The 25788-nt window shown below is 44.9% G+C and overlaps 1 protein-coding gene across 1 annotated transcript; it reads left to right on the top strand.

Moving 5' to 3' along the window:
- The first annotated feature begins 1120 nt into the window (after positions 1-1120).
- LOC137897927 (integrin alpha-5-like) lies at positions 1121-25788 on the top strand. Its single transcript, XM_068741920.1, has 30 exons — positions 1121-1323; positions 5416-5540; positions 7381-7481; positions 7626-7749; positions 8126-8187; positions 8294-8339; positions 8482-8607; positions 9185-9229; positions 9326-9369; positions 9543-9599; positions 11385-11437; positions 11726-11934; positions 12027-12218; positions 12302-12347; positions 12435-12548; positions 13837-13892; positions 14277-14434; positions 15687-15824; positions 18675-18742; positions 21664-21814; positions 21977-22069; positions 22256-22335; positions 22456-22536; positions 22631-22736; positions 22947-23105; positions 23409-23525; positions 24474-24587; positions 24933-25034; positions 25123-25245; positions 25346-25788. Exons 1-30 carry the CDS (start codon positions 1121-1123, stop codon positions 25427-25429), a joined length of 3177 nt encoding a protein of 1058 aa, XP_068598021.1. The 3' UTR covers positions 25430-25788.

Raw genomic sequence — 25788 nt, 5'->3', positions numbered from 1 at the left:
TATGTCTCAACATGCAGAATGTGGTGCAACAAAACCAGAGCGTCCTGACAGCAAGAGCTCTAACATCTGGATAAATATATTGATCATTGTACTGTTTCTGCAAGGCAATCAGAGCACGAGTTAAAACAACTCCGCCTTATTCAGTTTGCATTGAAGAGATGGGATGTTTTATGGCTTTAATGTCAGTTATTTAAAGCTGGAAAACAGGGATGAGGTCAGAAGAAAGTCTCAGGTGAAGAAAGAAATGTCACCAAATGCTGTCACGTTTAATTTTCAGTTAAATTGACAATAAATGCTTTTCATGTTTTATTTTCATCATGTCTTAATTGCATATTCAGTGTTTCATTTAAATCTCGAGACCATTATATTCTTTAAACCAATAAAAAATATATATGTTGTCTTAAAAATAAGAAGTTGCAGAATTGTATTTCCTTTTTTTTTTTTTTACTTTACACAGATTTAAACCATACTCTGTGATGTTGACATGACCCCAAAACCGGCACAAAACAACAACAACAACAAAAACATACACAAACCAAACCACTCCGAGTCCAACTTGAGACTTTTAAGTTGATTAAAGTAGCTTTTTACCACACACACACACACACACACACACACTCACACATACTTCTGGATGGTCCATTCTGTGAACACGGTGTTGTTAATTCTGAATTCCCTGCTATGACTTGTTAAAGTGTTACAATAAGCATCAAACATGTTTTCCACATGTATTCTGTCATCTTTTGGCGTTTAACACGATAATGATGTGTTTTTAATCGCCCCCATAATGATGGGTCTGTATTGACTAGTGGCAAATTCTGTCTCTGCCTTGCCTCGTTTATAACGTCGGGTTTGAGGGAGCAAACAGTCTGGTAATATTCAAAGCTCCACCCCAAATGAGTCTGGAGTGATTCTCTCCCCCCTTCTACACCCCCTTTTCTCTCCCCCTCTATCTGACGCGCCTTTCTCTACACTTCACCATTCACTCTGGATCAGAACATCGGACCTGTAGGAGCTGAAGGGAGTCCTTTAATGATCCAAACCACTTTACGCACGGAACAGCACGGATGATGCGTGTTGCGCTTCAGCCATTCAATGAAAGAAGAGACGCGCAGAAGAGATGGGCACCGTTCCTGGACTTCCACCTTCCCGGTCGTGGGGAAGACGTCAACGCACCGTGTGGGTTGCGCATGTAGCGATGGTTTTGGGTTTGGGCCAGCTTTGCGCTGCTTTTAACTTGGACACGGAGAACCGCGTCGTTTTTACCGGACCTCGGGGGAGTTATTTCGGCTATTCGGTGGAGTTCTTCATCAGCTCATCCAGGTAAAGTCTTCATCCCCAAAACTTTGGCGGTATTTATCATCATTACGCAGTCCAAAAGTACTTCATAATAAGATATGGAATGATCTGAGATTAAGTGGAACGTCTCGTTTGCATCTTAAATCGGATTATTTATACTCACACAGTGTTTTTATGACTCCATCACAGAGCAGCGTTTAATTTTTAATGACTTCCCTACAATAATACAACAATCTCGTGCGTGCGTCCGCAGACAATGCTCTGATTGGGAAAACATTTACCATCAAGTTTAAACTATTCCAGGTTAATCTCCAGTGAAAACGTTCTTCCATCAGCCACCTCTTCCATTTAGAACATCTTGTTACACGTATTTGGGATTTTATGAACGCATTTAAGACTTGTCTTTACAACAAAAAGTTGAAAAAAACCCCCAACAATATTCAGAGACGCTTTAAAATGAGTCTTTTTTTTGTAGAATGTATTTTACACTGATGGAAACCTTAGGCTAAGCAGTCTTCCTCTCTCTCACAAACACTCCCTGGATTGGAGCCCAAGTATGATTGGAAACAGACATCCACATCTGATTGTGTGATTCAGGAGGAGGGGGGGGGGGGGGGGGTGAACCCACAGCAAAGTAAGGAACAGTGTGATCTTCCCCTGAATGTCTACCGAAGGGACTGAAGAGGTTTCCTGCTGCGTTTTCTGGTGACGGAGATGAAGTCACAGATCAAACATGCCCTTTCGTAAATGCATCTCAGTTGTTTTTTGCTCCTTGTGTTCAAAGTCGAACACGCACCAGGCCGTAATCCATGTCAACAGCCTGCCAGTAGACCGGCTGTCACTATAGCACCATAGCATTAGAGTCACAGGGCTGTGATTCTGATTTTCAAAACAAAACTGGATCTTTGGAAAGGAAAGGTTTGCGGAACGACACATTCCAAAGATCCTAATATCTGGATGAAATAAATGTTCTTCCACTGCAGGATGAAAGGTAATTTTGTGCCTCTTTTTTTGCTCATTAAACAAAGATGTTAGTGAGATTATGTCATCCATCAGAAACATTGTTCAACCAATTGGCGCGTTTTGTTCTCTTATATTAATATATTATAATATATTAATTTGGCAGTATGCGTGTTTTTTTTAACTTCTTTCTTTTTAACAGTGCTTCAGTAACAGATTCAAATCCTTTTAGGTGGATGTTTATATGTTTTATGAAATGTTTATTTTGTGGTGAGTAATCTGAAGTAATTACAGATTTCTCAAGACTTGAAGTACCTCCTTGTGTCCACATTTGCACCATTTACAGATGGCATTGCATTAAAACTATTTGTGTTGTGGCACGAACTTCCTCGCTGCAGCATTTAACATTTAACCCGAGGGAAGGAATGCAGGTGAAGTAAGACAACAGATATGTCTACGCAGCAGGCGTGTGTAGTCAATGGAACCTCATTGACTCTGGAACCCATTGTCCTCAAGTGAACTTTGGAAGCAGAAGTAAGACCATGTCAAATACAACGATTTTCACACTGAAATGAAAATGAAGATGAATCACAATCCAAAAGAGTCAGATCGCCCGCGCCTCCCGTTATTTAACGTATTCAAGGGGTGAAAGGTTTGAAGATAACACAGCAGCTCAGAAAAAGCTTGATCATTAATGATAACGGCCGGATTACAGTGGATTTTTGCACATTAATGCTACAGTTTGTAGTCTACAAAGTCTTGGGGAAAAGTGTTGGGAAATGAAAGAGAATGGGTTAATCCTTTATGACATTTATAACACATGATTGTGTAAAGGCTGTTACTGCGAGGGTTTTTGACCATTTTGTACAAACATTGTAGGTAAACAGTCAAATGAGTGCGTAATGTTTCAATTTTCTTCGATTCATCCCTTGGAAAGCATTATCATGTAGCACACAGAGCTTTTATTTAATACATCACCACTTCATGATATTTGTGTCTTGTTGACCAGATATTACAACACATCTGCAGTTTACTGACTAACAAGCCTGTTGAAATATTTCACAGCTGCTTGATCACATTATCCGGCTTGTCCAGCCAAACTCCCACTCATCCAGCTGATCGAAATGAGCACATGAGGACACGAGGACACGAGGACCTCTGTGGGATGTGTTTGCATCGTATGAAACTCCTTTATTGACACGTCGTGACAGAAAACTAGCAGATAAGGCCTGAGAACCAGCTGACATTTAAATCCTTATACGTCTCGGTTTTGGTCAAAGTTTCTTTAATGAATTCCTGGGAGGAAATTGTTTAAGATTCTCTCTGTTTGGTTAACTAAGCTTGTGGCCATCAGGACAATTAAGTTCTCTGGTAATTACTAAGATGCTGATTTTGATCAGTTTGTACAAACAAAGCCTCTTTTTTTTTGCGTGCCTGCGTTAGATTTACACTGAACAATACCACATTTGTTTTTGTCCAGATTCATGCATGCAGTCTGCTTAGAATCACTTTTGAACATGTGAATCTAGTGGTTCTTGTTTTCCGGGTAAACAACCCAGCAGGAAAGAGACGCTTGTCGGAATGAGGGAGATCGTTTCATTAAGTGGATAAGATTGTTTCTGCCAGTTGCCGTGCATTCTGACAATTACTAGCCTGGCTGAAGGGAAACTTGGTGAGAATTGCTGCCGCTTCTCACCATGTTAGCCACAAATCCAACTTGGGTTCAGGTTAGCGTTAGGCTGAGCATTGACTGATGAATAACGTGGAATAAGTTACTGACAAAAAAATATTGTGGTACCATATATGTGACTGAATTTCACTGTTGATTGAAATTAAAAACAATATATAGTGTCCTCTATTTCTTTACCACTAAATGCAGCTTTGAGTAGAATATGATTTGCACACCGGATAGCGGGACAATGACGTAGATCGACAATAACCTCAACAAAATTATTTTGTTGTTTGTGTGCATATTATAGTATAGTCGTGCAAGAGTCGTGGCTCTAGAGACGTCAGTGTGGGTCCAACCCACTACAACGACACATAGTCATTAGTAACAGCACGCTCAGAGCAAACTACCATGCCTACGACCTGAGTAAGACCTTCTATAAAAGCATGACTTGTCACAGAATAATGCGTCTTCATGAATCCATTCACTAGCTCATAAATCCCTGCGAGCAAATTGCACGTTGCGTCCTTGACCTCGCCGTGCCTCTGGGCCAGATGTTCCTGCAGCATGTGTTGTAGGAAAGGAATCCTCATTTCAGGTCTCGACAGACCCAAACGTACACATCTATTGTCTCCGGCTCCATTATAGCCGTGGACATTTCAGCGCAAGAGCTTTGGCTTACAGGTGTAGGTTGCGTTTGCAGAGATTATAGGCGCTAGTGGGTTAAACATTGACGTAGAAGGCCATTAAAACCCTGCGTGGTGGCTGTAGAGATTGGTTTTATAAGTAAAGTCCATCCAAGCATGTAAATATTCTTCATGTGCTCTCCAGACATTTTCGGGGATGGGGGGCGCGGGGGGGAGCTCGGCGTCGGTCTGATTTCTGCTAATGTCATCAGTCACCAATGCCTTAAGATGTGCCAGAACTTTTTGGCAGGGATGTCTGAAAACTTTAAAAGCTGTATTGTCACACACACACACACACACACACGCGCGCGCGTATGCGTGATGTCGACAGACAGATTGTTGTAACGAAAAGTAAAGTAAATACTACTTCTTGCCAGGATGACATCCAGAGCATGCGTGTAAGACTTGTAAAAAACTCTCATATTTTCTTATGAAACATTTAGCTCAGCTTAGCACCCCCCCCCCTCCTATCTACCTTGTGGATACTCACAGTACAGCAGCAAAAACCACCAAACAAGCGGTTCCAATGAGAGATTGTCATTCATTATGCTAAAAGCAGCTACGGTAATTGCTCTAATGTCACGTCGAGTCTCATAAAGGCTCACAAGGACACGTAATCCTTCAGCCGGCTGTTGCATTCGTTTCTAGAATGGAAGAAGCTTTAGTCAGCACTTTGTGTTGCATGAATGAACTGATAGAGACAAAGGCGGATGGGATTTAAGCATCTTTCAGCTCATAGCTTTGGCTTTATGGCCGGCAGCTTTACTGTTTAGTCTCTTTGTCGTCCTCTCCGCCGTCTAGGGTCAACATCTTGATCGGCGCTCCGAAAGCCAACACCAGCCAACCCAACGTCACCGAAGGAGGAGCTGTATACTCGTGCCCCTGGAGCCAAGCTAACTGCAGCATCATCGACTTTGACAAGCAAGGCGAGTCTCAATTTCAATCGAGATTGACGGCTGATTTTTGTTTCCCTGAATTATACAACGGCCCTGATGGGTAGCGGCACTCTAGCGGCACCGTTCTTGACTCCGAGGTCAGAAGCGGAGCTCCATGCGGCACAATCCCAACCGTCCAGTTCCAGCGAACAACCTTTTCCACATGTCAAATCTGTCTCCTTTTTACGGTGGCCAGGACGTACAAATCCCGAAACAAATGTGCATTTCAGAAAACAATCTTATGGAAAGGGAACGTCCCAAATCTGGGGTTGACCCGGAAGTGATAACCTACGGTGGCCGGGAGCCGGGAAGTCCTGAAACAAATGTATATTTCTGAAAATTAAAAACCTTCCCTTTTCCACAAGATTGTTTTCTTAAATCTAAATTAGTTTTCCGGATTTATAAATGTGGTTTGTCCCGGCCAACGTACCTTACCCTGGTTTCTGCAGAAAAAACAAACAATGAAGTGCAGGTCCGTACCATCTTACAGTTCCAAAACCAACGCCCCCCCTGTTTTGATTCAAAACCAGCCTCCCCAGTGAGTAAGCAGTGGCCGAGGACGATAAGGTCTCCTTCTCGGGACGTGTTTTCACAGAGCTCTGGTTTCCTGCTGGACTCAGGCCCAGCGTTGTGCTCTTTAATTAGGACACAGTCATTAAGGGGGCAAGGACCCCAGAGGACCCGGGGCTGCTGGCGGCTCTGGCGGAAAAATAATCACCTAAATCAGAAATACAGGAAGTGATATAAAGGCCGCCGTTTGAGGATCACAGGACTCGCTTATCGTACAGCGCTAAGACACTGATATCAAATGGCTACGAAAGTCAGCGTACATAAATACACACCTACAGACTATTTGCAAAGCGTCTCTGCAGACAGCTTCTGGAACAGGATGTATTATAGAGAAAAAATATGGCAGACACACACACACACACACACACACACACACTCACACACTCAGTAGTCGCTGCATTTCCCATTGCAGGCTTCAGGATTCACGGTGTGTTTGAAGACACGACCCAGACTCCATTAACAGACGTACTGAATAGCAGCCAGGACATTTTAAATGCCGCCACTCTGCTACAAACGGCACATATATCAGCCCCCCCCCCCCAGTCACACAGGCACATTTAAACATACTTTAATATTTTTATTCCTTAAACAGGGACCAATTCCAAGCTGTCATGACCATTAAGCCATCAGGCTCTATGAGATTACGTTTCAAGGACTTGCCGAGTGGTGAAAATGTTTGAGGAATACTTTCGCTGTGGACGTGACAGAAATCCAGCGTGTAGAAGAAATTGAGGAACCTACAGGAAATTCCACCGTTACAAATTTTCAGTCGCTGGATCTGGACATGACTTGGTTTGCCAAGCCGGGAACCGGATTACCCAGAGTTCTGTGAGACATAAAGATAAACTGGCTCGGTTTTGTCAAGCTGAACCAGCAATCTAAATGAAAAATATTGTGTTATTTTAATACTTTACTGCTACAAATGTGAAAAGTCTGGCATGCGCACATGCAATGCGATCAATGTTGTGCCTAGCCTTGCTGCGGCCTCTTAAAACAGATTCTTGCCATGAAATACAGCCGTTAGGGTTACAGTAGCAGCAACGTCCAAGTTCCTTTGAGCAGTGCGAAGTCTGCCATAGAGCACTGAGGCATGGAGGATGGATTAAGACTGCAGACCCCCAGGGACAAGGTCATAAAATAGCCATGTAAAAAAAAAGCCAAATGAAGCCCTGAGCATGAAAAGTTGAAACACTAACGGCAGGTGTTGCATGTCCTTTGTACGATGGTGTTAAGTGTCTTTTTCTCTTCTCTCTTCCCGTAGGCGATCGATATTTCTACATTAACAATGTGAACACTCAGGTCGAATTCAAGTCCCACCAATGGTTTGGAGCTACTGTGCGTTCCCATGGCGACAGCATCCTGGTAAGAAGGGGTGAGGATTGGTTGGCGTGTTCATTGACTCACGCTATGCCACATCAATACACACAATTGAGCAGCTAATTTACCTCTGACTGATATGCTGTCGTCCGCGTCAACACAATGAGAATGTGTCTCTGTGCTGGCCAGGCTTGCGCTCCCAGGTATTACTGGAGGACCGAACATGACACCGCCTTTGCCGATGTCACCGGAACCTGCTACCTCTCAACAGACGGCTTCAAATCATTTGTGGAGTACGCCCCCTGCAGAACAGGTGAGTTACTGCAACGACAGCCAGTTTGGGACGCCTGATGTATTTATGAATACATTGCAGCCAAATCATCTTGAAAGCCAGAGGTAGAAGTTGCGCCTGATTTCACGAGGCCTTGCCTTGAGGATCTTTTTTTTCAAGCTTTCTTCTGTGTCACAGTAATCCAGTATTAATGCTCTCTGTGTCCGTGGGAACATTGCACAACTGCTGCTTTCAGTTTGTCTGGAGTTCATTTTTGGGTGAATGGACAATTGACAAATGAAAAACATTACGCTGGAAAAATACCGCCTTAAACAGGACAGAATGTTTTGTATTTTTCTAGTTTCCCTGAAACGTGACGTTCATCAGTGCTTCCTGTCTTTTGTGCTGTGCGTTGCAGAAAGACCTGGACCTGCTGGACAGGGATATTGCCAGGGGGGGTTTAGCGCAGACTTCACGAAGGTAACAGAAATATGTGTAGAGTTATTTCTGGATTGCACGTAATCACATCGTCACGGTTCCCCAAAGGTTTGCAGAGTTTGTTTGAAAGCCTGTTTGTATGTCGCAGGATGGGAGAGTTGTGCTTGGAGGACCAGGCAGCTTTTACTGGCAAGGTGAGTTCGTAAGGAAAGCAGGAGTGCTTGGATTGATTGGAGGATATCTTGCAATGGATTTTTCCTTTTGATTGAGTCAGTAAATCCATCCATAGTAACCGAACTGCCTCATTGATCCCTTTGTTCCGTGGCCTTCGTGCAGGTCAGCTGATCTCAGCCAGCACAGAGGAGATTGTTAAGGCATACTACCCATCGTACTTTCTCCTGTCGGTTGCCGGGCAAATTCAGACACGACAGGTGCAGGGAACCTACGATGACAGTTACCAAGGTGGGAAAATACTTTATGTGTACCATACTGTGTACTATACATCTGTCTGTGCGGTAACCCTACCAATGCTGTCATAAATACTCCCGCTGTGTCTTTATGAATACAAACAGCAGCCCCTCTTAATCCAAGCACATGTCAGAACAGTTCAGTCCAGATCGACAGATCTCAACAGCAGAATGCCGTGAACTTTGACATGAACTTTGACATGAACTTTGACATGACACTAGTGGTAACTAGAAAAGCACTCAGAGAGCACAGACCTCCACCAAGCAGCTCATTCCCCTCCTGATTGGATGTAGTGATTTGGTGATCTGGATCATCACCAAAAGGTTCTAGATTGTTCTTGGTATCTTCGTACACCAACCACGAAGATCTTTCTGAACCTTTTTTGAGTTATGTTGCTCACAGTCAGACAAACCAACGCCGCCGATTACATGGCCTCCACATCGGTGGAGGTAAACGCGATAGTACAAGTTTCTGGCGGTTGAATTGGGGCTTCTTCCGGTGCCGGGGTTTGAGTGCAATTTAATCATCTTTCATTAAACCTCATGGCATTTCCTCTTTGTTTCTCTTGCAGGTTATTCTGTGGCTGGTGGTGAGTTCAGCGGCGATGATGAGGAAGGTGAGGGTTTGCTTTTATGAATTAAATCCAGTATTTTTTTAGTTCCTAGCCCAGCTTTTAAACAAAGCTTTTTTATTTTTTATTTACCTGTTTCAGATTTCATCACTGGAGTTCCAAAAGGACTCATGCTGTATGGTGTAGTAAGGAGTCTCTGCATCTTCATTCAACTTTATTTTGCAGCAAAAAAATTATAAAAGCATATATTAACATATTCAGCCTGCACAGATCTGCAGTCCTTAGAAATAAAGCTGAATCTGATGTGAATATAATATGCATTTCTGATCAATAACGACTTATGCCTGTCTCAACATAGGTGTCCATATTAAACGGAAGGGATCTGAAGTCTTTGCTCAACCTGACCGGGGAGCAGGTACGCATGCACACATCTGGCTGGGGACTTTCTGCTCTGGTCTGGTTCCTGTTTTCATATGTAGGTACTTCTCAAGTGCCATGTGTAAATGGGGGGATGGGGGGGGGGGGGGGGTGAAGAAGAAAGAATTTGCCCCATGGAAAGGTCGCCTCTGCCACGGTCAGAAGTCAAGCTTATAGCACACACAGCTTATGGACTCTGAGTCACATCAAGAATCAGCAGACTCAGACCTTTTTTTTAAAGAAGTTCTGGAACTTAATTGTTTCATGGATTGTAAGATGTAATGCATGTGTTCTCACTGCATGTGTGTGTGTGTGTGTGTGTGTGCGCTTTCTGTGTGGGAGGTCATCAGTGGCCGCTCAGAGGCGTCAGTCTCGGGGCGAAGGGTGATGTGTAAACTGTTAAGTCACAGTGAGAGTGGGCTGAGGTTAACGCTCTGTGGGTGCTCGGGCTGTTTATTGAAGGTCAGCTGCAAAAACACCGGGCTAGGCCTGTTGACTTAATGATTAAACCTTCAGCTTTTGTTGTTTTTATACTATTGAACAATATACTAGAAGTACATTAGCAGATTTATGGTATTATGAACATTTTCAAGGCTGGTTTTTGATGTTTAATGTGTGACTTTTAAGAGATAATTAATCATCAGTGCTATTTGCCCCCAAGGTGAAACACCCCAACACCCTGGGGATAACCTGAGTACTTAAAAAAACACATTTTTACTCGTGATTTTAGTTCCTAAACTTGAAAAGCACTCAGAAAGCACAGACCGGCAGCAAAAACACAACCTCCTTGGCGGCGGTAACAAGCAAACCAAATTCCATGGGGGTGGGAGAAGGAAGCTGGGTGCTGCTGTCTGACTGTTCAGAAAGTGTTTGCCCTAAAAACAACTTAGCTGAGTCGAACTTTATTAGCAAAGCTAATGTTAATATCAGCTAATGCTGATAAACAACTTAAATGGGTGATAAATGGGTATTTCTGTAATAACAGAATCAGCTGCCAATGTGAAAACAACGTGACGGCATGTGTGTGTGTGTGTGGACGCACTTATGGTGATTAACTTAGATAATAATGACCCCATTCTGCAGCTCCCTCAGCCTTTGAGGAGCTTCAGCACATTTTACCCACAACTTTATTGTTGTGGCTCATTCTCGCAGAATTATCGTCAGCAGAAGCAGGCAGCTGTCCTCACTGGGAAAAACTCCCAAAAGCCCACAGTTCATGAACTGCTCCGCCTCAAACAGCTGACAGCGGCTAACGATACAGATACTTCCCACACCAGTTCAAAAATAGAGCGGAAATAGAGTCAATATTGGATTAAAAAACTGGCCGTGGCCGATCAGAAACACAACAAATGAGCTGCTCCTGCTTCGGGGGTCTCGCAGGAAGTAAACACTGAAGCGGTTTGTTTTATTGGTCGAGATGTTTTCCCACACACACAACATAGGTTTAAAACCCACAACTCCAAACTCACTTTGAGGTGGATCACACACAATATGACAATGAACCGGAAACAAAAAACTAAATCCGTCATAAAGACGTTTTGAGTTCCCAATCGTCTGACCTCCCTACGTCTCCTCGAGCTTACAGAAGCTCTAGCATTGAGTTCCGTGAAAAGGGACAAGAGGAGACATCGGGGGGGATTCTGGGAAAGCTTCTGGGGGGGGGGTTGTGCAGGAAGGTACGAACAGAAACAAGTACAGAGAAGGAGAGGGTAAGAAATGAAAGGGATGCATTTGCCGTGGCGTGATTACAGGCTGACTGGGCCTTGTTTGTGATGCCTTCCAGATGGGGTCGTACTTCGGCTACGCAGTGGCTTCCACCGACATCAACAGCGACGGGTGAGTGACGGTGAGACAGAGGACGGACCGAGGGGGAGAAAGTGCAATCTAAAAGAGGGTGAAAGTGATGGATGAGGTCATCGGTGGTGACCTCATCCAGCAGCGTCACTGGGAGTTTTTGGCGTCTCAATGTGTCACGAAAACGTTCCGTTCTCTCACTCAGTGTAAAGTTCCCCTTCGGCCGGTTTCACTTCCGTAACCCTTTGACGCTTCTGTTCCTAAGGTTAACGTTCATCATCCCTGTCTTTTAAAACATCTCTTCCTCATTATTTGCCCCCCCCCCCCCAGTTTGGATGATCTGGTGGTGGGAGCTCCGATGTTCATGTGCCGAGGTTCCAACGGGCGCCTGGAGGAGCTGGGTAAGGTTTACGTCTACCTCCAGAGGGGTCCTCTTCTGCTGGAGCGAAGCCGGTCCCATCTCCTCGGAAAGCAGGCCTTCGGTCGGTTCGGGACCTCGCTGGCGCCGCTGGGAGATCTCAACCAGGATGGATTCAATGGTGGGTGTTCTCCATAGGATAACGCCTCAGGGGGGGGGCGTCCATTGAGCTTTAAACAAGAACTCGGTTAACAACCAGAGACCTATTCCCAGACGTGGCCATTGGCTGTCCCTACGGCGGAGACGACCAGCGTGGATTGGTTTTCATTCATAACGGCTGTGCAGGAGGACTGATGGACACGCCCACTCAGACTCTCACCGGCCAATGGGCTTCCAGCTCTTACCCACCCAGTTTTGGCTTCGCCCTGCGAGGCGACAGAGATCTGGATGGAAACGGCTACCCAGGTACCACAGGAAGTCGTCCGCTGGTGGACGCCTATCAGCAATAAGTCCTTTGGTCTTCATTGACACGCTTTCCCTTCTCGCAGATCTGATCGTGGGGGCTTTTGGGGTTGATAAGGCGGTGCTATACAGGTATGTGAAAGCGTTGAAGAGTGTGAAAGCGAGTCTATGGAGAATTCTCTGCATCTTTGCCCTTTGATGATCCGTGTCTTCTATCAGGGCTCGGCCTATCGTGCGCGTCAGCGTGTCACTGACGGTGCAGCCGACGATGATCCACCAGGAGGAGAGGACCTGTGAGCTGGTCACAGGGAATGACGCCATTGCTGTTTCATGGTATGGAGATTTCACCTTCAGAAAGTTCCGTTGCAACCGAAATATTTGTTTAATAAGTGAATACAGAACTTAAGAGTAGTTAACCAGAACATGGAAAGCTTATTAGGTTACGTAACCCACATCTTGGTTCTATTTCTGCTTTCCAAACTTTACCTCATGAGAAATTCAAATGACTTCAATTTTGCCAGTTTCATGGCCAAGTTTTTTCCGAACGACACGGTTAGTGTTCTTAGATCCCGCGAAGGAAGGGGAAATCCGAATGAAGCTCTTTCTGCAAGTTAATCTTAGACGTGGAACATTTTTATACTGCTCTGAGAGGCGTTAACCGAACCAGCCGGCTTTTTAGCCTCTGCCCTTTAGGTTGCTACAAGTGAGCCTTGTTGTTTGTGTTTGTTGGTGTTTCCTGCTGCCGTGGAAACAAAAAGGAGATGACTGGAGCAGAGAGGAGGAACCGGGAGAAAGGTGGAGTTAGTAATGTGAAGACTGAATGAGTGTTGTTAAAACTGAAGGGTTTGGAAAACGGCTGTACAGATTTTAAACGGCTGTACAGATTTAATTCTTTAAAATTGAATCCTTAAAATTTAAGTCCTTGTTAATTTTTTTTGTAGATTAATGATGGACAGCACGACACAGAATAAAAAGGAACTCTTATTTAGCAGCAAAAAAAAAAGTTTGTTGATGGATTATTATGTAAACAAATTGTTTACATTGTGTTTCCTGTGGCTCCTTCACAATAAAAGCCTGCCTGTTTTTCACTAAGTGACTGTTGACACCGTTTATGTAAAACGAAGGTATTTTTCCACCTGTGGTTGGTTGGAGGATGGACTTTATCCCTAACAGAGGATGACCCTGGTCTTTGAAGAGCCCCCCCATTAACATTTGGTGTAAATCCAGAAAAAGGCAAACTTTTTTAACAGCTGTTTTTGACATTTTCTCATCAGATAAACTCCATGGCGGAGGTAGGAATGTATTAATCTTGATAAGGAAAATAAAATAAACTCAGATTAAACTGGATTGCTATGTCTAAAAAAAAAAGGGTATAAAACCCACCAGATGTTCTTGGTTTTGATGGAGGGTAGGAGCCCCTGTAGATTTTGGTTGCAGGGCTGTGTGTGTTGAAGAAATGCCTAGCCCTAGGATATTCTGGGAATTTTACATCTATTTCTTTATTATTTTGAACGCTAAACTTTAGCAAAGACGACCACAGGACTTTAAACAATACAAGGCCGGAGGAACCTGAATATTTCATGCTTGTTAAATATATTTATCGTTTCTGTTTATCATCCAGTGTCAGCGTCGGTTTCTGCCTGCTGGCGGATGGGAAGCACCTCCCCTCTCATCTAGGTGAGACACACACACACACACACACACCTACACACACACACACACACCCACACACACAACCCCTATTACCTTGCTTTCTTTGTGTATGCTGGACTTCACTGCGGTCAATTTGGTAGTTGAGATCAAGATAAAAGAACAATTGTGTAAATACACGGTAACCGTAGTGACAGCAGTTTGTGTGTGTGTGTATTTTAAGAATGTGGTGTGTATTGTCTGTTGTGAAGTGTTCACAGAGTAGAGGGAGAAAAATAACACATGGCCATAATTATTGCCATGATAATACTTATCGCTGTAAGCGTGCATTTTCCTGCTTTCAGGCATGCATCGGCGTGGACGTTCATACATTTCCTTTTTTCTTGCTTTTTGTTGCGGGTGCGTTTTAAGGCTTTCTGGTGGAGGTTCAGTTGGACAGCGTGAAGCAGAGCCAGAAGGAGTCCATCAGGAGAACTTTGTTCCTGGACAGTCAGCAGCCCAGTTTGCTGAAGACCCTCAGCGTTTCCAACGGAGAACCCTCCTGCTACGACGCCAAGATCTATCTACGGGTCAGTCAGACATGTGCTTCACGTAGTTTGAAAGCAAAATGATCTAAAAATAAAAATAAAAACTGCCCTTTTTCATAATCTTGAAAAATAATTTCAAAAATGTCACCCCTTGGATACGTTTGGGTCCATCCGACCAAACCAATCACCTCCTGAGCAGAGGTGAAATCCAAAAAAAAAAAAGCTAACAGTGTGCTTCTGTTAGCACAAAGCTTTTATAGAGCGGAGGAACATAAAGATGCTTCTATTTCTGCAGGCCTCAGATCCTCATGAAGGAGCACCACAGACGAGGGGCTAAATTTGGACGCCTGTGAAGTCTCGTGGTGCAGTGATGTGACACAAGCGAGCACATGCCCGTTGGTTAGATAACGCATCAGTCAACACTCGCCACAGAGATCACAAGGACGAGGAACTCCACTCTGTGTCTATTAAGGAGATTAGAAGCCTGTATCTATTTCCAAATGTTTTATCTTTAAATCCATTAAGTTTCTTCGCGGACATGTGAATAAGAAAACAACGAGAAGTACTGTGCGCTGAATAGATTTCAGGCCAATCATCTCGCGCTGTTTTAACAAAGCTTCCGGTTGTGTGTTCCCGGCCCCCCGCAGGAGCCGGAGCCATGCTGGTTTTCATTGAACCGGATCTAATCCGAGGATATTTTGCACCTGTGGCACCAGGTGAACGCAATTAACTTGTTGGCGGGGCCGAGGTTATCGTCATTTCCTTGTAGCCGTGGTTTCTGAGTCTTTTTTGAGGTGGAACTATATTAGCTCCAATCATCTCATCACTCAGTGGGGATCTGATCAAAGCGAAGGCCTGCCAGCCGCACTCGGGTCATGCATGTACGTGTTCGCTGTAAGGACGTAATGATCAGAGCCGCCAGCCGTCCACTTTATCCTTCTTTTTGTACGACGTCTTCTTCAAAGGAGCAACATCGGACAGAGTTCATGTCACATCTCAGAAGGACTCAAAACAGACTAAATCCTGCACTTAGGCCGATAGTTGCTGCAACATCTGCTTTGGATTTTGTGACTTTCCCTTCTGCGTTTTGTTCCGATGTAAAAGAACACGGCTTGGAATATGTACCCCGAGGACACGCTTCTATCATCTTATTAGATATGTCAGTTTGTTTCAGGACACGGAGATCTGACCAAACAGCACATTAGAGCATTGGATCCCAGTTATCCGTCCATGGGAACACAACTTAAAGCATGTGGATTTAAGTTCCTCACATACTTGCGTCTGTCTGTTTCAGGATGAAGAGGAGTTTCGAGATAAACTGTCTCCCATTTACATCAGTCTAAACTTCAGTCTGGATCCGAGCGCCCCGGTGGAACAGAACGGGCTCAGACCGGTGCTGAATTATCAGACGGTGCAGCGTGTGGAACAGAAGGTACGTGTGTCCCTCGCTGATCGCGGGTGTTACTTTCCTGGACCGTGACGTGTTATTTTATTATTTTAGTGTGTATTTCTACCTTTATGAATCCTCCCTGCTCTACTGTGGGTTGATGACGCAAAGTACACACAGCGAGAACGACTCACACACTGATGCTAACAGGATAGCATGCCGTGTACATTCTCACGTACCGGTAGGTGCCGCTCTTTGTGTTTTCCGAACGCAGATCTCGTTCAATATATACAGTACCGGTACTGCATTTTATATGTTGCAATACTGTGTCTTCATATACTGTGGATTTTCCACCATATCGCGGTGAATCCGCGGAAAGCAAGCCGCGATAAAGCGAGGGAACGACTGTAAATCGTTATTCAAGAAGTTTCCCCGAAATATTTGACGCACCCAAATCCATCTGGGTCACTCTGTTTCGGCTCTTCAGTCGCGTTCGGAAAGCCGTGGCGCGTGTCTCTGTTCGGAGTTGTAAACTGCATCCATATATTACGTTACCACACTAAACGTCCAGACTGCGCCACTTCTCGGGCCACACGCCTTGCTTTTTATGAACTAAACCACGAGGCTTATCGGAGGAGAGAGCGAGTCGCAGCATGTGTTACAGCATGCTAGCGAATTTTCTCTGCGCTCTGGGTTCAACCCCACGCAGAGACTGTTTACATTTAACATGAAGGGAATTTATTTGGCAGAGATGGAGGACACCGACCCCTTGTTTTAAAACGAACATCAAATGTAAGGATCCTTTTTTTTTAGTGCTGGACCCCATACGGTTGGCGGTTGAGGGTCATCCTCGATGGAGTGAGACCTGATTGGGCGCTCGGCGGCGCTTTTAGTTTCCTACATGAGGAGTTGGAGGGCTTTATGGAGTACTGGCGAGTCGTGGCCCTGCGGAAACATCGAGGGATGGCTGACAGCTCTGTTTGGGCGGGGTTGGCGCTGAGCTCTCACACATCTGGTTGCGGTTTATTTATGTGCATTGCCAACGGCCTTCTCCGCCGTGTTCATGTTTATGCGAGTGATATAAGGTGAAGCCAGCGTGCGATGTGTGTGCGTGAGTGTGCGCAGAATGAACTTGTGTCTGGCTGGTTTTAACAGTGTTTTTTAGAGCCTGAGAAAACAGGAAGAACAACATCGACAGCTCATTGTGTTCTTCCTTCTCCTCCCACGTGGAAGGAATTAACAGGCTGTTCTTCTTTAATCCTGCAGTAATGACAGCATCGTGCAAAAATCACCAGTGTTCCCAGTGTTCCCAGTTAGCCCTGATGCTTCATGCTAACCCTCAACATAAGGCTCCACGCTGCTAATTTAGCATCCAATGCTATGCTGAGTCACGGCTGTGGGCTTGCATCGCCCTTAGAATCATGTATGTATGCATTTAAATGAAGTCCTGCGGTAAATGTAAGAATTGCAGGAAAAAGCTTTTTGCTGCTTCCATATTTAGTTGTGACAGTATGCGAGCATCGAGGCAGCGTAGTGGAATATTAAATAATTACCGGGTGTGGTCGCAGTGCATCCGCCACAGATCTGACCGCACCTAAAGCTAAAATTATGCATCTTAAGATTTTCATGATGTCAAACAAGTTACTCCTGTTATTAATGGTTTTTAATACGAGCATTTCCTCGCTTGAACGGCACCGCCCTCCAGGTTTCACAGGCCTCCCTGTGACATTCCTGGGATTTCTCAACACAGACACAATCGGAATTAATCTGAAAGAAACCAGCACTTGGTCATAAATTGTTCCAAACTTATGTGATGTTCTGCCGTAGTTCTGCAGAGAGGAACGTGCTCGTGTTCCTTCAGTGGAACAAGAACATTGACGATTCTCGCACAGCGTAGGTCTCACGGACGATACGACATCCAGCCGGTGTGTCTACAAAAGTGTCTGAACATAGAGGAGACCCACTTTTTGGGCTGCAATGGACTCTTAGATTGCATAAAACTTCATGCACCCTGGATAAATTGTCAAGTCAACACAAAGAAAGACACACAACCGTTCTCCCTCAGTCACAACTGTGTCAGGTATAAAGAAGCTGAAGGGTGCTCTGTCCCTTTAAAAGCACGGACGCCGGAAAGAAACACGAGTCACATGTAACAAACTTCTGAAAAGATGAAAGAGATAAAACAAAAAGCAGGGGAAAGAGCGCGGGACTTATCACTTGATCTTGTGGGTCAGTTTCGGAGCTTGCCGCTTCTGCTAGTCCGGTTTTAGCTCTTCAATCCGGGACTCGGATCAGGATTCTCCAGCGAGGCGCCGTTAACTGTTGCCAGGCCGGTTCCCTTTGTAGCCCTTCTGTGGCATTCTTTTGGAATCTAATGTTTCCCATATGTAGGAGAAGATGAGGAGATGGCAGCAGCGATGTTGTGGGAGAAATGGTGCAGAAGACAAGAGCATCAAATCTCATTTATATTTCTACTGTGGTTCTTACCAAATAATCTATCATGTCAGATGTGAGATTAAGCCTCGTATTTACTTTTAAAGGGCTCAAGGCTTTGCTCCGTCTCCATCTTTCTCTCATTTCCATGAGTTCTTGGCCATGCTTTCTCTGCTCTTCCCCACATGCAAAGCTCGTCAAACTTTTATCCAGCCAAGATGAAAGGAGGCCGCCTACACTCGACATCCTTAGCACATGTGTGCGGCAAATAGCATGTGAGCATCTGGAGGATCTGTGCCGTCTTTACCGCCGCGTATCCCTTCATTAAACCATGAGTCTCGCGAGCCGGCTTCTGTAAACATCCACTTCCTGGAAGTTTTCTTCCTTCTCCGTAGGTTTTGAAGTCCGCTCCCTGGATACCTGTCTGTCTCTCTCATCCCTCTCCTCCTTTTTTGTTCTCAGGCCCAGATTCAGCTGGACTGTGGAGAAGACAACATCTGTGTCCCTGATCTCAAGCTGGCTGTTTATGGGTGAGAGGAAGTCACCTTTTTTTTTATGACTTTACCTGAGTCACATGCAAAAAAACTAAAAGATAGTCTCGAGCCAAATCAGGAAATTCAACAAGAAGGGGAAACAGGCATTGCTGTTTAAACAGATTAAGGTTTTTGTAGATCCTTAATATGATCATAAATACTTAATTACTATTTATGAGCAAATATGGAGCAGCAACATAGGAGATGAGTCTCCCAACATTAAATTGATTCAAGGTCAGTTTTCTTGACTTCCTGCTGTTTGATAAGCCGATATAGTTTATCAAACCAAGAGCTTCCGGGTGAAACGTGTACTTACAATTACAATACTTTATTAATCTGTCCCTTGGAGGGCAATTTGGCTTACAGCAGTTTGAACTGCTGCTGGTCGCAGCGTGCGCATGCGCCCGGGCAAATGCGGGTGAAGTGTCTTGCCTAAGGACACAACGACAGTGTACACATGCGCCTGAGCCGGGGATCGAACCGCCAACCTCCCGGTCATAGGACGACCCTCTCAACCACTGCGCCACTGTCGCCCCCCTTATCGGTGCTTGTGGAGAAGGAAAACCCTCATCTGGTAGTTTACAAGGAATTTTAAATACTTCTTGTGATCAAAAATGTCACTAAAGCCTCATAATATCCACTAAATCCTTCACACAGGACTGTCAGCGAGAGATAATCACCGACAGATAAATATTGTTGCTAAGACTATCCGAGAGAGGAAACTGAAGAGCTGTGTTTCCCCCTTCTGGAACATTTAAGATTTATGCATCCATGTGACTTTTCTTAGTTGCATTAATGCAATCGGTGCAAAAAAAAGAAAAGTCTCCATGGAAACTCGCAGATTTGCATTTGTAGTTCAACAGTGTTTGGCTCTCCTGATGTTTTAAACACTTCATTCGTTTGAGTCGTGTCCTCCTCCTCCGCCAACAAATGAAACCCGGCTCACGTTTCCATTGGATGCCGCCGACATCTGTTCGTTCTCTGCGTCTGCTCGATGTTGTTGTCGTGCCGGATCCGCCGCATTCGCCAAACTTGCCTGGTCCTGATTAAAGTCATCTGGTGGACGCCTTACCTAGCGAGGGGGTCACCGCGTCCAGACCCTCTGAAGACGGGGGGGAGGAAACGAGGAGTGAAAGGAGAACCCCCCGATTCTGACCCACAATCAGAATCCTTTCCTCCTCTTTCTGCTCTGTGTCAGGATTTATCACCAGGCCGCTGGACGGCTGTTAGCCACTGTGAACATATGGTATATAGGCGGGGTGGGGGGTTCCTTTCCTGAGACAAGTCACTGTTATTGGATTTGGGCCATTTCCCGGGTTGCTTATATAGACAGGGATGAAGGTGAAAATGGCCTCCAGGGGACAGAGATGCTTGTGCTGAAAGTTTCACATCTCTGCTTTTCACTACATTTAAAATTTGCTGAAGTAAAGGTGGCACAAATAAATCAAGGCTAAAAACGGAAACTGCTGTTTCTGACAGCGATGGTTAAATAGTCTTTTCAAGTCTGAGAGAAAAAATGGCTGAGTAATATCTATGCTCATGGGAAATACCACTTAAAACAACAACAACAACAAGACTCATCGTCTACAGCCGAGTCAGTGTACATGTGAGCTAGAATACAACCAGGAGTTCTTTTTAGCAGGTGCACAACCGGTCGAAATATTCTTTGTGCAATGCAGTGAGGTTATTAACATATATATATATATATAAAAAAAACTTGATTACTCTATTTTAGGATTTGAGTTAAATGGGATCATTCTATGTGGGAAATGTTTGCTGGTTTTCCTTCTGTTGCCCTCTGGCTGCTCTGCCTTGACTCTCAGCGATTGCCAGAGTTTCCAGATGAACAACAATCAATATCCGTAGCAATTCCCCCAACAGCTTCCTGTTTTCACACGTAACTGTGGTGAATCAACTCTCACGCTGTTTCACCAGATTTTAATATCCATATGAAAAAGAGTTTTGTAATTTGGACACTTTGAAAGGCTGCTGCCTTGTGGTGGCGTTAAAAAAGAAAGGATTAACATCAACCCGCACTCATAAAAAAAAAGAAAAGCACCAACTGCACCAGCTGGATAATCTCTGAAGTCTCTCGGTTTAGGGTTACACATTTATAGTCATAATACTTGGATGAATAAAAAAAAAAAAAAAAAAAGAACTACTGTGAAATTGTGCAAACTGAAATTGGACCAGTGGATTAAACAAAAATGTGCACCGCGGTTGTAGCGATGACTGTACTTAGCATTAGCATCCACGCAAGGAAAAAGCGTGGATGATCTTCCAAAAAGCTGCAAAACGGCCTTTATATGATTTCTTTTTTTCCCGTTGTAAGGAGTTGACACGCTCGACAGGAAATGGAAAAACATTTGTTAAATGAGGGCTGACGCGACGAACACACAAGACTGATGGTCTGTTTCCTTTCCAGGAGAAAGAGCGGCCTCTTCCCAGATATTAATACCTTGTTCACATGATGAAATAATTACAACTTGCCTTATTAAAAATAATTCCAGCTGCCTTTTTCTCTCTCTCTCTCAGAAATGGCTAAGACTGGTTGCGTTTCTTCTTCTTCTTCGAGGTTTATTAGCGGTTGACATGCAAATGGTTTTATTTCTAACCTCCACTCGGCAGCCGACTTCTGAAGAAACTGCATGCTGTACACCGCAACCATCCCAACTAGAAACAAGCCAAGTATTCATAAATGTAATCAAATCTCAGCAAAAAATATCAAATCTGTGGGCTAAGACTTTTGTTACTCTGCTCTCATTCTTGAAACTCGCATAAAAGTTTAGCCTCTAAAGGATAGTAATGAACCATAAAAGGAGACAAAAAGCTCATTTTGAGCAGGGAAAACGGTTTTTCGGGTTGCATATGCATGTTAGCAGTGAAAGGACGAGTGATGATGTCATTTCCTCTCTCAGTGATAGGACGGAGGTCTACCTGGGCAGTGAGAACTCCTTGAGCCTGACCTTCAACGCCAGGAACGAGGGCGAGGGAGGGGCGTACGAAGCCGAGCTCTACGTCGTGCTGCCCCCCGAGGCCGACTACAGCGGGATAGCGCGCAGCAACGAGGTGAGGCCGGCGGCTACTGGTGAACCTCGGTCTGATTGTCTGACTTTTAGCAACATAACTCAAAAGGTTACTGACGGATCTGGATCCGATTGTCAGAAAATGTTGGGAATGTTCCCAGGGACAGATGATTACATTTTGATTATGTTTTTGTGTCGTCTCCAGAGCCTGACTCAGCTGACGTGCAGCTACGAGGCGGAAAACCACACTCGCTATCTCGTGTGTGATCTGGGAAACCCCATGAAGTCTGGGACCAGCGTAAGCGCCGGCAACGCCCAGACGTTGTCGTTACCTTTTCTTGAGTCACGGTTGTCAGATTGAATTGTTCTTTCGCTCTGTAAGTCTTAGACAAACTGAGGATTGAGTGCACAATAAAAAGAAAAAACAACAAATAGTGGTGACATTTGTATTAGTCGTTGATATTTGTCTCGATTCATTTCTTAGTTATGGGCCGGGCTTCGGTTCACCGTGCCCAGACTGAAGGACACTCAGGACACCGTCGAGTTTGAGCTCCAGATACGAAGGTAGGTCGCCTTCCAGATGGGAAAATATTCACATTTGCTTCAAAGCAGCATTTTACATTCAGCAAGTTTGCAATTATTAAAGGAAATCTTGTTAAAAAAAAGGTTTGTTTTTTTCTATAGTGAAAATGCCAATAACTCAGAGAGTGAGGTGGTGCTGTTTGAGCTGGAGGTCGCTGCGATGGCTGATGTCATCCTGCAGGGGTGAGGCGTCTTCAACCACATCTACACATCGCAGTTCTAATCATTTTTAACGTAATGGCCCCCGAGGAGAGATGACTCTGTGTTTCTGCCGCAGAGTTTCACATCCAGATAAAGTCATCTTTCCACCCCCGAACTGGAGAGGCGGTCAGAGCCTGAGGGAGGAGCAGGACGTCGGGCCGGAGCTCCAGCAGGTCTACGAGGTACCGTAGGCGGAGCTTTCTTACAAATCATCCACCCAAGAAGCGAGATCATTTCACTCATCGAGAAATCTTAAAATAAGTTTAGAAATAATCCGTTTAGGTGAAACAGTGTGTCACTCTTCAAAGATTGTTTATTGAATCTTATTTTTTCCACATCTAAGATTCTAAATCTTGACCAGTTTCCCGGAATCTCCGAACTCTCTGTTCCAGCTGGTGAATAACGGTCCCAGCATGGTGAGCCAGTCGACCCTAAAGGTGAGGTGTCCTCTGAGGGCTCACGGCCACGAGCTGCTCTACCCTGTGGAGGTGATGACCCAGGGGCCCCTGAGCTGCTCCTCCAAACACACCTTCAATGCACTGAAACTGAAGGTGAGGACACACCTGCGGAAGTGTGTGTGTGTGTGTGTGTGTTGGGGGGGGGGGGTCATTGTAGGTCTATTCCTGGTCTATTCCTCCGCCAACTAGGTTGTGTTTTTGCCAGTGTTTGTAGAAACCGCCAAACGTTTGTTTTCATGTTTAAAGAATCTAAAAATACAGATAAAATAAAATGTAGGGCAATTATGTTTGGTGTAAATCACAATATTTGGGAGGCTGAGGCGCTTGGCGGGGGTCTGCGCTCTCCGAGTGCTTAGTTCTGACTCTTAACGACTGTTGATGTCTTCTTGAATGCAGCTCCAGCCGCCGGTAGCAGAGGGTCCCGCGATGCTCGGGTCCCGCGTCCCGAAGTCTGGCCCCGAGCATCGCATCCGACGGAGGGAGCTGCACTTCCTGGCTGAACAAGGAAACCTGGTGAGGCTCCGTGGAAAGAAGAGATCCTGGATGCCAAAACTCATTCATGTTCTGCTGCTGCAATATTACATTTCAAAACTTCCGAGCTGACTGAACTACTCTTAGTCTTCAGATTAAATTTCCTCTGTGATATTTATCTCCTCATGAACACCTGAAAACCGACTCAAACATTCCCCTTTAATTCTATCAAATTAAAGCCTAACCAGATGGCAGCATTATAGCGCAAGCTAAATGAGAGAGAGCTGAAGACTAGTTTCTTATTTGTGTGTCCTGAAATCGTTGTGTTTAGACTAGCGCAGCTAAGATATGGGGACTGAGCAGAAGCTCCTCCTCCTCATCTCGTTGCCCATAGCGACTGCTGTGTTTGTGTTTGTCCTCTTCCTTCTTGTTAGACGCAGCATGTGGGGGAATGGTGTAGCTGTCGAGCTATTGCCTCCACAGCAGAGGCCCTTAAATCGTTACCGGATGTCGGGTTGGCTGTTCACTTCAGTGTCCTGAATCCCCTCGATGGGCTTTGGAATCTCGTGCGGGACAATTTAAACCAAAAAGTCGTCCAATTAGACCGTGCTCGGAAGCCTTTCAACTTTATTAAGATTCAAATTATAATGAGATCATTTCTTACAGAAGAGGAAATGGATGGAGGGTAATGAGTTCTGGGAAGCATCGCCTGCTGCTCGCTGTAATTGTTTGTGAGATGAAGTTAATCCAGTTTGTGATTTCCAGGGCTGCCTTTGTTCGGCTTGCATCACTTACAGTAGCTTGATGATCCAACCACACGTTGGACATGTTTACAAGTGAAGCTGTTGGTGCTGCATAAAACAGGCATTCCTGTAAATGTTTGGGTCGCTGAAGAATGACCTTCCAGTCTCTCTTTTTGTTTTACTTGAGGGACGTCTCTAATGATGAGATGCTGATGCTGCATCGTCCGTGTGCTCTGTGTCTGTGCAGTCGTGCTCGACGGTGGCGTGCTGGGAGCTCCAGTGTGACGTCGGGCTGCTGGACAGGGGAGCCAGCGTCATCCTGGCTGTTCGCTCCAGAGTCTGGGCTGAAACCTTCATGGAGGTGAGAGTTACAGGACACGCCGCGCTGCACTCAGGTCTAATAGTGCAGGAAACTCAGATGAAGAGGGCAGCGTGGACCAGAAATCTAGTGTGAGCAGTGTCCTGGTGCTGCCCTCTGCTGGTCAGATCGCAGAACAATAATCATATAAAATAATAAAACTAAAGAAGCAACTCCTCTTTGACATTTTTCCTAAATGCAGCCATCGATGACTGCATTTTTAGAATGGTATTCCGTCCTTACCAGAAGTCTTAGTGGTAATTCATACGATTAAAAGTTTGAGACGAGTTCTGAAAGCATCTTTTAATTATTTTTAACCTTTTATTAAAATAATTGCTTTGTCCACAGAGGCCACATAAGCAGCACGTTCTCGAATGCTCTGTCCAATACAAGGTGGACAACATGCCTTATTCGATTCCTCCCAAATTCAAGCCATCAGGATCCAAAAAGGTCAACTTAACACCCTCTTCGGTGTATATTAGTGTTAAGGGTGTAGAAATCCACTGGGGCTCATGCGAGTGCTGTGATTTATGCTCAGGTGGTGACGGCCGTTACATGGAACAAGCCTGATAGTCTGTTCTTAATTCCGGTGTGGATCATCATCCTAGCCATCCTGGTCGGATTGCTATTACTCTCCCTGCTCATATATCTCTTATACAAGGTGAGAGAGTAAACCTGCATTAAAGTCGTCCTTTCAGTCTGGCTGGACTTTCAATTCCAGTCTAGATTCATCATCATTGATTTATCCATTTTCCCTTCAGATGGGCTTCTTTAAACGGTCGGACCCATACGGCACAACCATGGAGAAGGCCCAGCTCAGACCGCAGGCCTCCTCTGAAGCGTAGGCCCAAACGAGGAGCCTTCAAGGAACTGGAATTATTATCACATTCCCAAACACATAAATCGGCAGCCCATTTCTGAAGGGACGCATAGGGGTCCTGTATCACTGGAACACACAAAATATCTGGTGCTGCAATAAAGGCCACGGGGGGGTGTCACATGCAGATCGACATGCATCGTTTAGGAAATACATTTGGTCACCCTGGAGAAAATGTTTGGAGCTTCTGCGGGAACGAACGACGAGGATTTGTCGCTCGCCGCCGCGGGGAGATTTTTATCGGAAGATAGTCCACGTATTCAATGATGGTGACCTTGAAAAAAGTTTTTAATTTTACAGCCCGTGTTGTTACAGGGGGGGGGGGGG

The sequence above is a fragment of the Brachionichthys hirsutus genome, chromosome 8 (genome assembly GCF_040956055.1).
Source record: "Brachionichthys hirsutus isolate HB-005 chromosome 8, CSIRO-AGI_Bhir_v1, whole genome shotgun sequence".
Lineage (NCBI taxonomy): Eukaryota > Metazoa > Chordata > Actinopteri > Lophiiformes > Brachionichthyidae > Brachionichthys > Brachionichthys hirsutus.
The sequence above is the reverse complement of the archived record's forward strand: the minus strand, read 5'-3'. Positions and strand labels throughout refer to the sequence as shown.